The sequence below is a fragment of the Leuciscus leuciscus genome (assembly GCF_965113295.1).
Source record: "Leuciscus leuciscus genome assembly, chromosome: 9".
Lineage (NCBI taxonomy): Eukaryota > Metazoa > Chordata > Actinopteri > Cypriniformes > Leuciscidae > Leuciscus > Leuciscus leuciscus.
Window position 1 is genome coordinate 23106430 of NC_138733.1, and position 11736 is coordinate 23118165.

Genomic DNA, 11736 nt, shown 5'->3' on the forward strand with positions numbered 1-11736 from the left:
TTATGTACGGCTCCTGACCAATCAGATTCGCCCATGGCCCGGTTTTCATTCTAGTGGGTGTGGTTGCCGTGACGACGCGGCGATCCTGTCGACATCTTTCAGGAAATGAATTTAAAGAAATTAGAAATCCAGGAACTTGAACTGAAACAAGACGCGGCGGGGAGGACCGAAGAGTCGAAGATTAAACCCTCTTTAAACTAATTTGAATGTTGGGCACGTGGAACCGAAGGAGATAACATGTTAATAAAGGAATTGTAAGTAATTTAGTATGATTTAACTGAGCCGAAGTTTTGATCTCGCGCTGAGCTTGAGTTTGCGGCGCGTGTTTGGTAACTTTCGCCGGCAGTTGCCAAATGAAGTAGATTTTTGTTGATATTATTTTGACTAATGAATTATGAATGTTTTTTTCGGAGTGTTCATTAAGTTAAATCAAATAGTCCAGAGTTTGATCTATTATCCTGTTTCGGACTATATTGTTTATATTCCAGCCAATCCCAATTAGTTTTGATCAATCATCAGTTTATTTGTGCAAAGTGAAATAAAAAAAAAAGCTTTACTTTTTTTGAAGTTACAAAATTCTTTAAAAGCTGCAGGTAGTAGCAGCTAAGTGTGATTGTCACATGCTTACCGTTCTGCCGGTCACGCGTCATAATGCACCGGTGTGCACGTCACACACGTCAAAGTCATAGACAGTATGGTCAAAGTGCACTTTGAGACTTTGTGCTGCTATCATATACTGTACACATATTCAGGAATTAGTCCTCTAACCAATCTATGACAGTCATATTTACATAACAAGAAAATGAAATGCTGCCGGATCTATATGAACTGGAAAATATTACATTAGACGTCACTACGTTGATGTTATTATGATGTCATTACAGCCATATTGGTTTTTATAATACTCGATGTGGGCTGAATATGGTGATTAAGAACTTTTAATTCGACACGTCATGGAAAACATGAGAATTATCAGGGGGAAGAATGTGGGAAGTAATCCTGGTTTTAAAAGATTACTCTGCATTTCTTCATCAGTTTAACTGTTAATGTGTTTGTATTTTGTTGCGCTTGGATGTAATAAAATTCTCTGGCGCTTTAATTGTTTAGTATGCAGACGTCTACCTTTTTTATTTTATTTTATTTTATTTACTTTTTTTTATGACACATATCACACCCATATAGGCCAATATCTTATTCTAATTTGAATAATGAGGTAAACTCATCATGAAACAATATTATCAGATCATGGCTGTTTAATGACTGCAAAGAGACATGGGACAGGTCAGGTTACTGAATAAAGCAACTTCAGTTCTTATTAACTAAAGTGCTGTTATTTATAAGATGTTATTAATGACATTGTCTTCAGAATGTAAAACTGGGCTTGTGGGATACAGTTATCAAAAAACAAAACAAATGTGATTAAAGGAAGGAAGAGTTCAAAGGTCACCATGGTATTTTTGCTGACTTATTTGCCTTTCTGTTTTGTCTTTCAGTCGAATCGTCTTGCCCATTTCTGTTGAAGAGGTACGTACAGTCATTTTTACTTTTTCTTGAGATCTTACAGGTGCTTCTTTGTTATTTATGTTTGTTTAAAAAAATCTATTGTAATCTAGTCATTATTTGAAAAGTCCATCTTGAGGATCATGGATGTGTTTTCTGTGACTCCGGCTTTCCAGACTCCACCCAGTTTGTTCTGATGGGCAAGAGTTTAGACATTCAGAATGATGAATTGAAACGGTCTGAGGTTTGTGGGAAAGTGGCCTAGTTAACTGCATGCCTGTAGTGTATACAGTAGACAAGGACAGCCTGTAATTAATTGTAACCCGAGACCAGGCTTATCAGACTTTATCAAGTGCACCATCTCTGCTCCAGCTTACCAAGCAAAGGTTGAATTTGTTTATCCCTGTCATTTCTTTCCCTCGCTGTTGTAGTATTTGTTGATTTAGGTTGGTGTGTTTTTACCCTGGTATCGGAGCACCTTGCTGCCATTGTTTTGTATCTGTAGTGTTTGAATAAGAAATCGTTGTTGAAGAAGTCAATTGTTCTTGTCTAAACGGCAGTAAAAAGAGACACAGGTTTGGCGTGTGTAGTCGCATTCCTTTCTCTTCACCTGCAAAAGGCCACATAATATAGACTGGTGGAGAATTAAACTACCCAACCAGCTGAATCGGGAAGCACATAGAGGATATTACATTGTGGAAGCTGGTTTTGTAGACGTGCCCAGTGTAGGTGCAGTCAGAGAGCAGGGGTTGCTGGGAGCGGCATGACTCATTTGTGTCTGGATGTCAGTGTGTGTGTGTTTTTTTTTATTTTTAACTGGTTTAATGAAAATAAGTATACTTAAAAAAAATCATAGAATGTTTTATATGCACAGTACCTTTATTTTGGTTATCAGCCTATATTTGAGGGGTTTGAGAGGTTTTTATTGATCAATATCATCAATGTTGTGCATCCTCATGTCCTCTAAATGTATACAGTGCTGGTCAGAATTATTTGCCTCCTTGGTAAATATGATCAAAGATGGCTGTAAAAAATAAATCTGCATTGTTTATTCTTTTGATATTTAAAAAAAAGAGTAATACATTTTTTTTTAACCTTTTATTGAAGTAAAAGAATTGAAAGTGGGGGGAAAATCACATTATGAAATAAATGTTTTTCTCCAAAACACGTTGGGAACAATTATGTGCCCCCTTTTATTAAATACTTTTTGCAACCTTTTTTCAAGATAACAGCTTTCTTCTATAATAAGTTTGGAGAACAACTGACAAGAGATCAGAGAACATTCCTCCATACAGAATCTCTCCAGATCCTTCAGATTCCCAGATCCATGCTGGTGCTGCTTCCCTTCAGTTCAGCCCACTCATTTTCTATAGGGTTCAGGTCTGGGACTGGGATGGCCATTGCAGATGCTTGGTTTTGTGCTCAGTGACCCATTTTTGTTTTGATTTTGATGTTTGTTTATGGATCACTGTCCTGTTTGAAGATCCAAACATGACCCATTATAAGATTTCTAGCAGAAGCTGTCAGGTTTTGATTTTTTTATCTGTTGGTATTTGATCGAATCCATGATGCCGTGTATCTGAACAAGATGTCCAGGACCTCTGGTAGAAAATTAGGCCCACAGCATTAAAGATACAGCAGAGCATTTAATTTTACACATTGGGTACTTTTTTATCCCTGTGTGCACCAAACCCATCTTAAGTGTTTGCTGCCATAAAGCTCTTTTTTTGTTTTGTTTCATCTGTCCATTTCATAATGTGATTGTTTTTTTTTTCACTTTCAATTCTTTTACTTCAATGAAAGGTTAGATTTTTGCTAATTTTTTAACTTATGTTAATAAATGCAACTTTTGATTTTATTAATGTATTAGTAAATGTTGAAATTAACTTTAACAAAGATTAATAAATGCTGCAGAGGTGCAGTTCATTATTAGTTCATGTTAAAGGAACACGCTGACTTTTTGCGACTTTAGCTTATTCACCGTATCCCCCAGAGTTAGATAAGTCCATACATACCCTTTTCATCTCCGTGCGTGCTGTAACTCTGTCTGACGCACCCATCGCTAGCCTAGCTTAGCACAAAGACTGGAGGTAAACAGCTCCAGCTAGCATACTGCCTAGAGCCCTGCACGGGGCAAAACATCCAGCCCTAACCGAGACCTGGCCCGTGGTGTTCAAGCCCTAATCCGGCCCCAGCCCGAAAACATCTGCAACTTTTCAGCCCGAACCCGACCCGAGACCAACATCAATATCACTTTAAGCTCTCTCTGAGAGCGCGCTGTCTCTGCTAGACGCACACACATACACACACACACTACTAAGTACAATTTTATAATAGGCCTCAAACATAACTACCACCACCGACAATTATGCCCACAAATATTAATACAGACTGTCCATTACAGAGAAGCATAAGCATGCAGTAGAGAATATTATATAGCCAAATGAGATCCAGCCTTTTTTTTTAAGTTAAGTAACTTTACTGAAGAACAATGTTTCAAAGAACTCTTTGCCAACTGGCTAACGTTAAATAATAATAAAAAATATAATAAATAAATAAAAATCCGTTGAACTGAGTAGGCTCATTCCCTGTTTATTCACTGCTCATTCATATGTTTATATATTATCAATATAACAATATTTCATACAGTAGCCTGCGCTCTGCACGTATATTATGGGCACGATGAAAGGAGAGAAGCTAAATGAGACCGAGACCGACCAAAGCTCGATCTGTTAAAAAATAATGGCCCGACTGCTCCCAATAAGTGACAAAATAACGCCAACATTTTCCCATTTACATGTTGTGATTTGTAAAGTCACAGCGTGTACAAATAACAAGGTCACATGAGGCACAACCATCTTCTAACCGTATACATACTGGGAACTATATTCTCAGAAGGCGAAGCACTGCTACTTGGGCGGAGTGATTTGCTCTCAGCACCTGAGAAGCCCCGTGGACGTGGTGAGGAGCAGAGAGTTCGCTCAGAGTTGGAGTAAATCACTCAGCAGAAGTAGCAGTGCTTCGCCTTCTGAGAATATAGTTCTCAGTATGTATACGGTTAGAAGATGGTTGTGTCTCATGCAGGGCCGGATTAACAATTTCCTGGGCCCTGGGCAACAAGACTCAAGGCTCCCCGTAGTTAGGGGGGTTCGGGGGCATGCTCCCCCGAGAAAATTTGGATTTCTCTGACCTACATATGTGCAATTTAGGACTTTTGAAGGCCAAAAAATTATAAGAAATAGGCTAGCTTTAAAACCTTGTCATTAGATTATTTATCAATACCTGCTCTCTCCTCATCTTCATATTTCTTATTCTCTCAGTATTCTTATCCTGGCCTATTCTACCTCTCCTATAAAGCTGAACTTTGACTGATAGTCTTTTCATTTTCGTCTGTGTCAGTGACGAAAATAAACATAGGCTCAACTGATATTTATACGTTTTATGAATCATTTTCTTGTTAATTTTAATGTTAAATGTTAATTTACTCAAGGCTACCAGGAAAGCTGTAGCCTAAGTCAGTATTGCCATTAGGAACCTTCTGCAAGCTTTGGGATTTGAAAACGTCTGTTTTTAAATGTTAAAAGTAATTTTAAATAATACAAATTATAGACTACGTTTACCGCAGTTGGTGGAATTGGCAGACGTTCCCTTAAGCATCGCGCGCTGTGGAAACGCGTCAAAGCATTTTCAGGTATAATTATGCAGCATTAATGCACGAATGATTTTGAATGAATATTTTAATCATGTCGATATACAATGGTCACATAATGTTAAAACTAATCTTGCTATTGATATCTTTGTTAGACTACCGACCCTATAGAACAAATATCCGGCTAATATCGAACCTGAAATGAACTTTACCGCGCTCAACCAGCGGGAGTGCATTTCACGAATTAGTAATCGCTGGCGTTCAGCGGGAGGAAAGTCTGCGTGAACCCGCGTAGATTCAGTTTATGCAGTGAAGACTGTAAAGAGTTTGATACCTGTATTTCCTACCTGTCAGGGCCCCCTAGATGTCATGGGCCCCTGGGCAAGTGCCCAGTTGCCCTAATGGTTAATCCGGCCCTGGTCTCATGTGACCTTGTTATTCGTACACGCTGTGACTATACAAATCACAACATGTAAATAGGAAAATGTTGGTGTTATTTTGTCTCTTATTGGGAGCAGTATGCTAGCTGGAGCCGTTTACCTCCAGTCTTTGTGCTAAGCTAGGCTAGCGGTGGGTGCGTCAGACAGAGTTACGGCACGCACGGAGATGAAAAAGGTAATCTAACTCTGGGGGATACGGTGAATAAGCTAAAGTCCCAAAAAGTCGCCGTGTTCCTTTAATTAATGAAACCTTATTGTAAAGTGTTACCCATTGGTGTCAACCAGAACTTTAATATCAGTGCAATCGTTATTTTCATACTGTACATTATAATTTGGATGCCCTTTATTCACTTGTGGCATTTAAAATGATTGTTTTGTTTTTTTGTTTTTGTTCAAAAATTTGTATGGATTTTTAATATCAACAATTATATGTGTCATAACATTAAAATAATTACCAGTGTACTGTCGCAGACAGAATTAGAATAAAATGGTTAGGATTGGTTTCCAAAGTGTTCAAAACTGCTCAAATATTTTTCCACTTTTACTGTTTGTCTAACTAGAGGTGCACTTGCATTTGCTAGAAACGGTAGACACCAGTTTCCCTCTTTTCTGTCATCAGATTATAGGGTTTGAACACTTCCTCTATAATTGTGTCCGTTTGTTTATGGCACACCAGCCTGTATATGGCTATTTATTTATGTAGATGTTGAATCCTCTCCCAGCTTTGTACGCAGCCATTACATGACATAATACATTCATTTTGAATGTGTTTTTGTTTGTCATCATACTGTAATAATTTGCATATGACCAAGTCAAGTTGACATTATTCTCTCACATACAGTACCAGGTGGGTCAGCTGTTCTCTGTAGCCGAGGCTAGTAAGAATGAGACAGGAGGTGGAGATGGGGTGGAGGTCCTGAAAAACGAGCCCTACGAGAAGGAGGATGGAGAGAAAGGACAGTACACGCACAAGATTTACCGCTTGCAGAGGTAATAATCATAATATGAATTAATCAGTGCTGTGGTGTATATTCAAGTGCCATCAAACAGAAAAATTGGTTCTAGTCTGCATCTCAGTTTTTCTTTGGGATTCTCTCTGTCTTATGCAGTAAAGTGCCAACTTTTGTACGGTTACTGGCCCCTTCATCTGCCCTGAATATCCATGAGAAGGCCTGGAATGCTTATCCTTACTGTCGCACAGGTACCGCACACAGTAACACAGCTTAGCCCTGGAGCTAAATGTACACAATAACGCATGATTGATCTATTTATTGCAGAACTCATAGGAATGAGGAAATTTACTTTTAAAACTGTTTTTTTTTCTCTTTTTCTTGCGGTCCCTACTTCATTCATTGCTTCAGTTCTTACGGTGAGTGTATGAGACACCTGTGTGTAACTAAATTAAATATTTTCTATTAATAATCAGCATTAGCAATTCCTTTAACAATTAAACAGGTTTTATTCTTATCTATACGCTACTGTTCACGCACCTGTTCAAAAGCTTTGGGATTGGTACATTTTTTTAAAATGTTTTTAAATGGCTCCAAGGCTGCATTTATTTGATTAAAAAACATTAATATTGTGAAATATTCTTACAATTTAAAATAACTGTTTTCTATTTTAATATATTTCAAAATGAAATTTATTTCTGTGATGCAAAGCTGAATTTTCAGCATCATTACTTCAGTCTTCAGTGTCATGTGATCCTTCAGAAATCATTCTAATATGCTGATTTGCTGCTCAAGAAACATTTCTTATTTAATTTTTTTGCATTTATTTGAAGTTTTTTTTTTGTTGTAAAACTATAAAAGTATTTACTGTCACTTTTGATCAATTCTTACTAAATAAAAGTTATCTTAAGTAAGTCTTACTGACCCCATACTTTGAACAGTAGTGTGTCTGTATAACAAATTTGTTGTATGTTTTTATTTTTTTATAGAATGAGTACATGAAGGACAATTTTTTAGTCATGATTGAGACGTGGCACAAGCCTGACCTCGGTGAACAGGACAATGTGAGTAGGCAGTCGACATTATGTTGATTAATGCGCAAAATTATTTGAATTCCACATCACCACAATAAGCAGGAAATCGATTTTAAATTACAAGTATCTGTAAGGGTCTAACCTTGTTCTTTCTGTTTTCTGAAGGTCCATAAGCTTGACCCCGAACAGTGGAAGAAGGTCGAGGTTGTACACATTGACATTGCTGACAGGTCTCAGGTGGACACTAAGGTAAGGAAAACTGAGTGTTTACTTTCAATGCATGATCAAACTTTGAGACTTGCTGACGGTTTAAACGTCTTCACAGGACTACAAACCAGACGAGGATCCAGCCACATTTAAATCTCAGAAGACTGGTAGAGGGCCGTTAGGACCTGACTGGAAGGTCTGTATTCTTTCTTAAATTGTTTCTAGATATAGCTCCTGCGTTTTTGTAGAGTTCTGCAGTTGATCAACTTTGTTCCTGTGTGTTGCAGAAAGAACTTCCTCAGAAAACGGACTGTCCTCATATGTGTGCCTATAAACTAGTCACTGTCAAGTTCAAGTGGTTTGGCCTGCAGAATAAAGTGGAGAGTTTCATCCACAGGGTATTAAACTTTAAAACACCTCATGCTGTGTTTAGTTTGACTCAACAAAATGTCCATCGTGGAGGTGCAGTTTAGAAAGATAAACAGCTAGTGTTTGTTCATTTTATTCAAGGGCTTGATGTTTGTGTGTCGGCCTAGTGCTAATGCCGTGACTCATGAAACTTTAATGTTTGTTTGGTTTGACTTCAGCAAGAGAAGCGTCTGTTCACCAACTTTCACAGGCAGCTCTTCTGCTGGATAGACCAGTGGATCAATCTGACCATGGAGGACATCCGCCGCATGGAGGAGGAGACGCAGAAAGAACTTGATAACGTGAGTTCAACAACAGAGTGCAGACAGTGTTAACAAAATCATTTATAACATTCACAGCTTTTCAAATAAGATGCAGTACAGTCTTATTGCTAATTAAAACTATATTTTTTTAAAATTATATTTTATTTCACTTTTATTTCAATATCAGATGAAAAACGTAGTTTATTTCCGTTAAGTTCTAAAATTTCATTTAAGTATTAAAACCACTAAAACAAATAAATGAAGGCTAAATAGAATGGAAAAAAACAGAAGAAAAATGACCAAAGCATGCGACAAAAGTGAAAAGATAAAGATAAAAGCTAATTCATAATATTAATAGTATATAAATAACACTAAATAAACACTGAATGCAGTAAAGATCCAGTGCTGAATGTCCTTGGTCAGAGGAGATATTTAATCTATATTTAATTTATGGATACACTGATATTAAAGTGACCAAGAGACCAATAAGCAGAAAATTATTTTCAAGTCCAGACTAATTGAAATGGGGTTCGTACAAGGTGCTTAAAGTACTTGAAGTACTTGAATTTGACTTTTTGAAATTGAAGTCCTGGAAAACCCTTGAAAACAGCTGTTTTTATGAAAAGGTAATTGAAAAATGCTTGAATTATTAGAAGACTATGTAAAATTTGTGTATCTTTTCACTCAAAATTAACGCTACAACCCGTCTGATATAGATATAGAGCCCTTTTACATGGCTATGAGTGTGATATTGCTCATATAAATATCCATGTATATGATACAACATTCATTCTTCAGGTCAATCATATATTAATGGGAGAAAAAAAAATCAGTTTGAATAAGGAAAGCGATATCTTTGTCATAGTATCCTTTCAGTGGTTAAGGTTACCAAAGTCATTGCATGCACTGCACTTTATTTGTACCATTTTGTTTTATTAGTTTATTTTTATCTATCCATTTGCCTTTTTTAGAATTTGAAAGATAATAAAGATGTTGTTTGATAAGTGATCTCTGATTGTAGACCCAAAAAAGACCCTTGAAAACCCAAAAAGTAGTGCTTGAAAAATCCTTAAGTTCATTTTATTTTACAGTATCTGTATGAACCTTATGATAAATGGTGAATATTGGAATTTATACAGTTTGTGCCTAAATAAATTAAAACACTTGACTAGAATCATTCAGTTGAAATGCTACACGTTAATTTGGGCAGCATAATAATGTACAGTATCAGTATGAAAATTTATTTTTCATTTTGAGGTTTGGTAAAGATTACATTTAACAGTCTTATTAAATTATTAATGTTTTAAAGATTAACTTCAAGTGAGCGGTAGATGACAGCAAAAGTATAAAAGTAAAAATGGAATGAAGCATGCATAATTAAATATCCAATATTGACAAGTCTGAAATTTTTCCCTTTTTTTTTCTGCCCATAGATGCGAGAGACCGAACCAGTGAAAGGCATGTCTGCCGCAGACGAATGAGGCGCTTGTTTATTGTCACTGTGAGTAAAGATGTGCTAATGGTTTATGTTTATTTATTCACACTAACTCTGCCCACCAATTGTCTGATTGAGCCAGACAAAAATACAAAAGAAACTGATAACTGGATCAGTGTTGTGGAGAGTTAGGCGGGTGGCGTTAGCTTTTGACGCGACCAACCCAAGTTCAAATCCAACTTTTTTCTTTTTTTTTTCACATATCAGCTCGGAGAGTTTATTTTAAATAAAAATTAAGAAAATATTCCATAAGTGGAAATAAAATGCCTAATGGGTATAGAATAGTGGGTATAACGTGATTAACGGGTAGAGTTAGGGGTAGGGGAGGGCTTTTGTGGACAGGGACAAGTTAAATAATTATTTTTTTTGTAATATACTATAATACATTGAGGTGCAAATAATATCTGCCACTATTTGTATAAATGGCATCTTACTGTTTTTTACTGAAAATACTGCTATTTTCACTTAGTGTAAATAGCAACAAAAAGTATTTTATTTACACTGTGTAAATTGCGTACATCGCTGCCTTCGTTTATATGTGGAGGAATAACTGCTAAGCAGTGCAGACACTCACATGGGACACTATATTTTATGTTTTTACTAATATAATTTTATTATTATTATTATTATTATTATTTTGTATTTTCAGATGTTGCCGTCTCTGCAGTGTGATGGGCTGATCTCTCGCTTCATGCTCCACTCCACTAGTTTCTCTCTTTTCTCAACATCTGCACGCAGGAGATTCTATCCAGAGGTGTTTCTTACACTAATTAATAGCAACATCTTTTTTTTCAGCCCATGTTTCTACCCCATGTCTATTAACTTTTATTTTAAAATTGCCTCCATAAATGTTTTGCTTAAGTTGACTGACATCAGCTCGTGTTTAAAAAAAAAAACCCTCACTATCTTTGTCACCAGCATGTTTACATGTTTCTCTAACAGACGTTTCCACCCTTGATGTATTTGCTTCAGGTTTCATTTGGCCTCATGCCTCATGACAGACAATAAACCAGGAGTTTATGGTATTAGAGTGTTGCAGCTGACTCATTGTTACTCATAAGCCACTTACTCAGGACTTTTTGTAGATTTGAAAGGACTGAATTTTTATAATGTGGTAATACCAGGTTTACAGTTAAGGCGTAAAAATAAACTCACTTTAGTTCAGTTGAGCTTCCACCCAGGGTCTAGGGAGGTAAATATCATGTTATGTTGGATTGGAGATGTATTAGCACATGTTTTGAGATATACATTGTGCCTCTGTCACACAAGGCTTAATTATGAACTGTATTCAGATGTTTAAACGGTATTCTGCTGCTCTGTTCCACTTTCTCCTTAATACTCTGGGTTTACTAGACTTGGATACAATGTAATACTCATTTCATTATTGTCTCATGACCTAATAATGATATTAAAAAGAATTTATATTATTATTGGCTGTAGAATGTATTTATTTATTGGGCTGTAAGGGGTGTGGTGATAGTGATAACTCGTTAAGCAAATCTTTTTTCACAAAATATTTATTATATTTTATTTATTTATTATTAATTATTTAAAAATAAATATAACTACTTATTGATTGACAGCTTATTTGACCTATTTTCCTTAAGGATGGTTTACTTTGATCCTATTAGCTGCTCTTTAACAAACTATTTAACTTTCTTCTGGCATTTACAAAGTGATCAGGTAATAAGCACAGTGACATTAATATTGCTTTAAAATACACTAACAGCTTTATATAATGCACAAACTCGGTAGTCTAAACAATGAGTTAGCGTAGTAGATCAAATGAA

At 36.2% G+C, this 11736-nt stretch overlaps 1 protein-coding gene across 1 annotated transcript; it reads left to right on the forward strand.

The window, feature by feature from the left end:
- The first annotated feature begins 95 nt into the window (after window positions 1–95).
- pitpnaa (phosphatidylinositol transfer protein, alpha a) lies at window positions 96–11373 on the forward strand. Its single transcript, XM_082180590.1, has 12 exons — window positions 96–254; window positions 1494–1524; window positions 6431–6579; window positions 6699–6790; window positions 6951–6958; window positions 7529–7603; window positions 7739–7822; window positions 7899–7976; window positions 8068–8178; window positions 8368–8490; window positions 9885–9952; window positions 10596–11373. Exons 1-11 carry the CDS (start codon window positions 238–240, stop codon window positions 9930–9932), a joined length of 816 nt encoding a protein of 271 aa, XP_082036716.1. The 5' UTR covers window positions 96–237; the 3' UTR covers window positions 9933–9952; window positions 10596–11373.
- The last annotated feature ends 363 nt before the right edge of the window (window positions 11374–11736 follow it).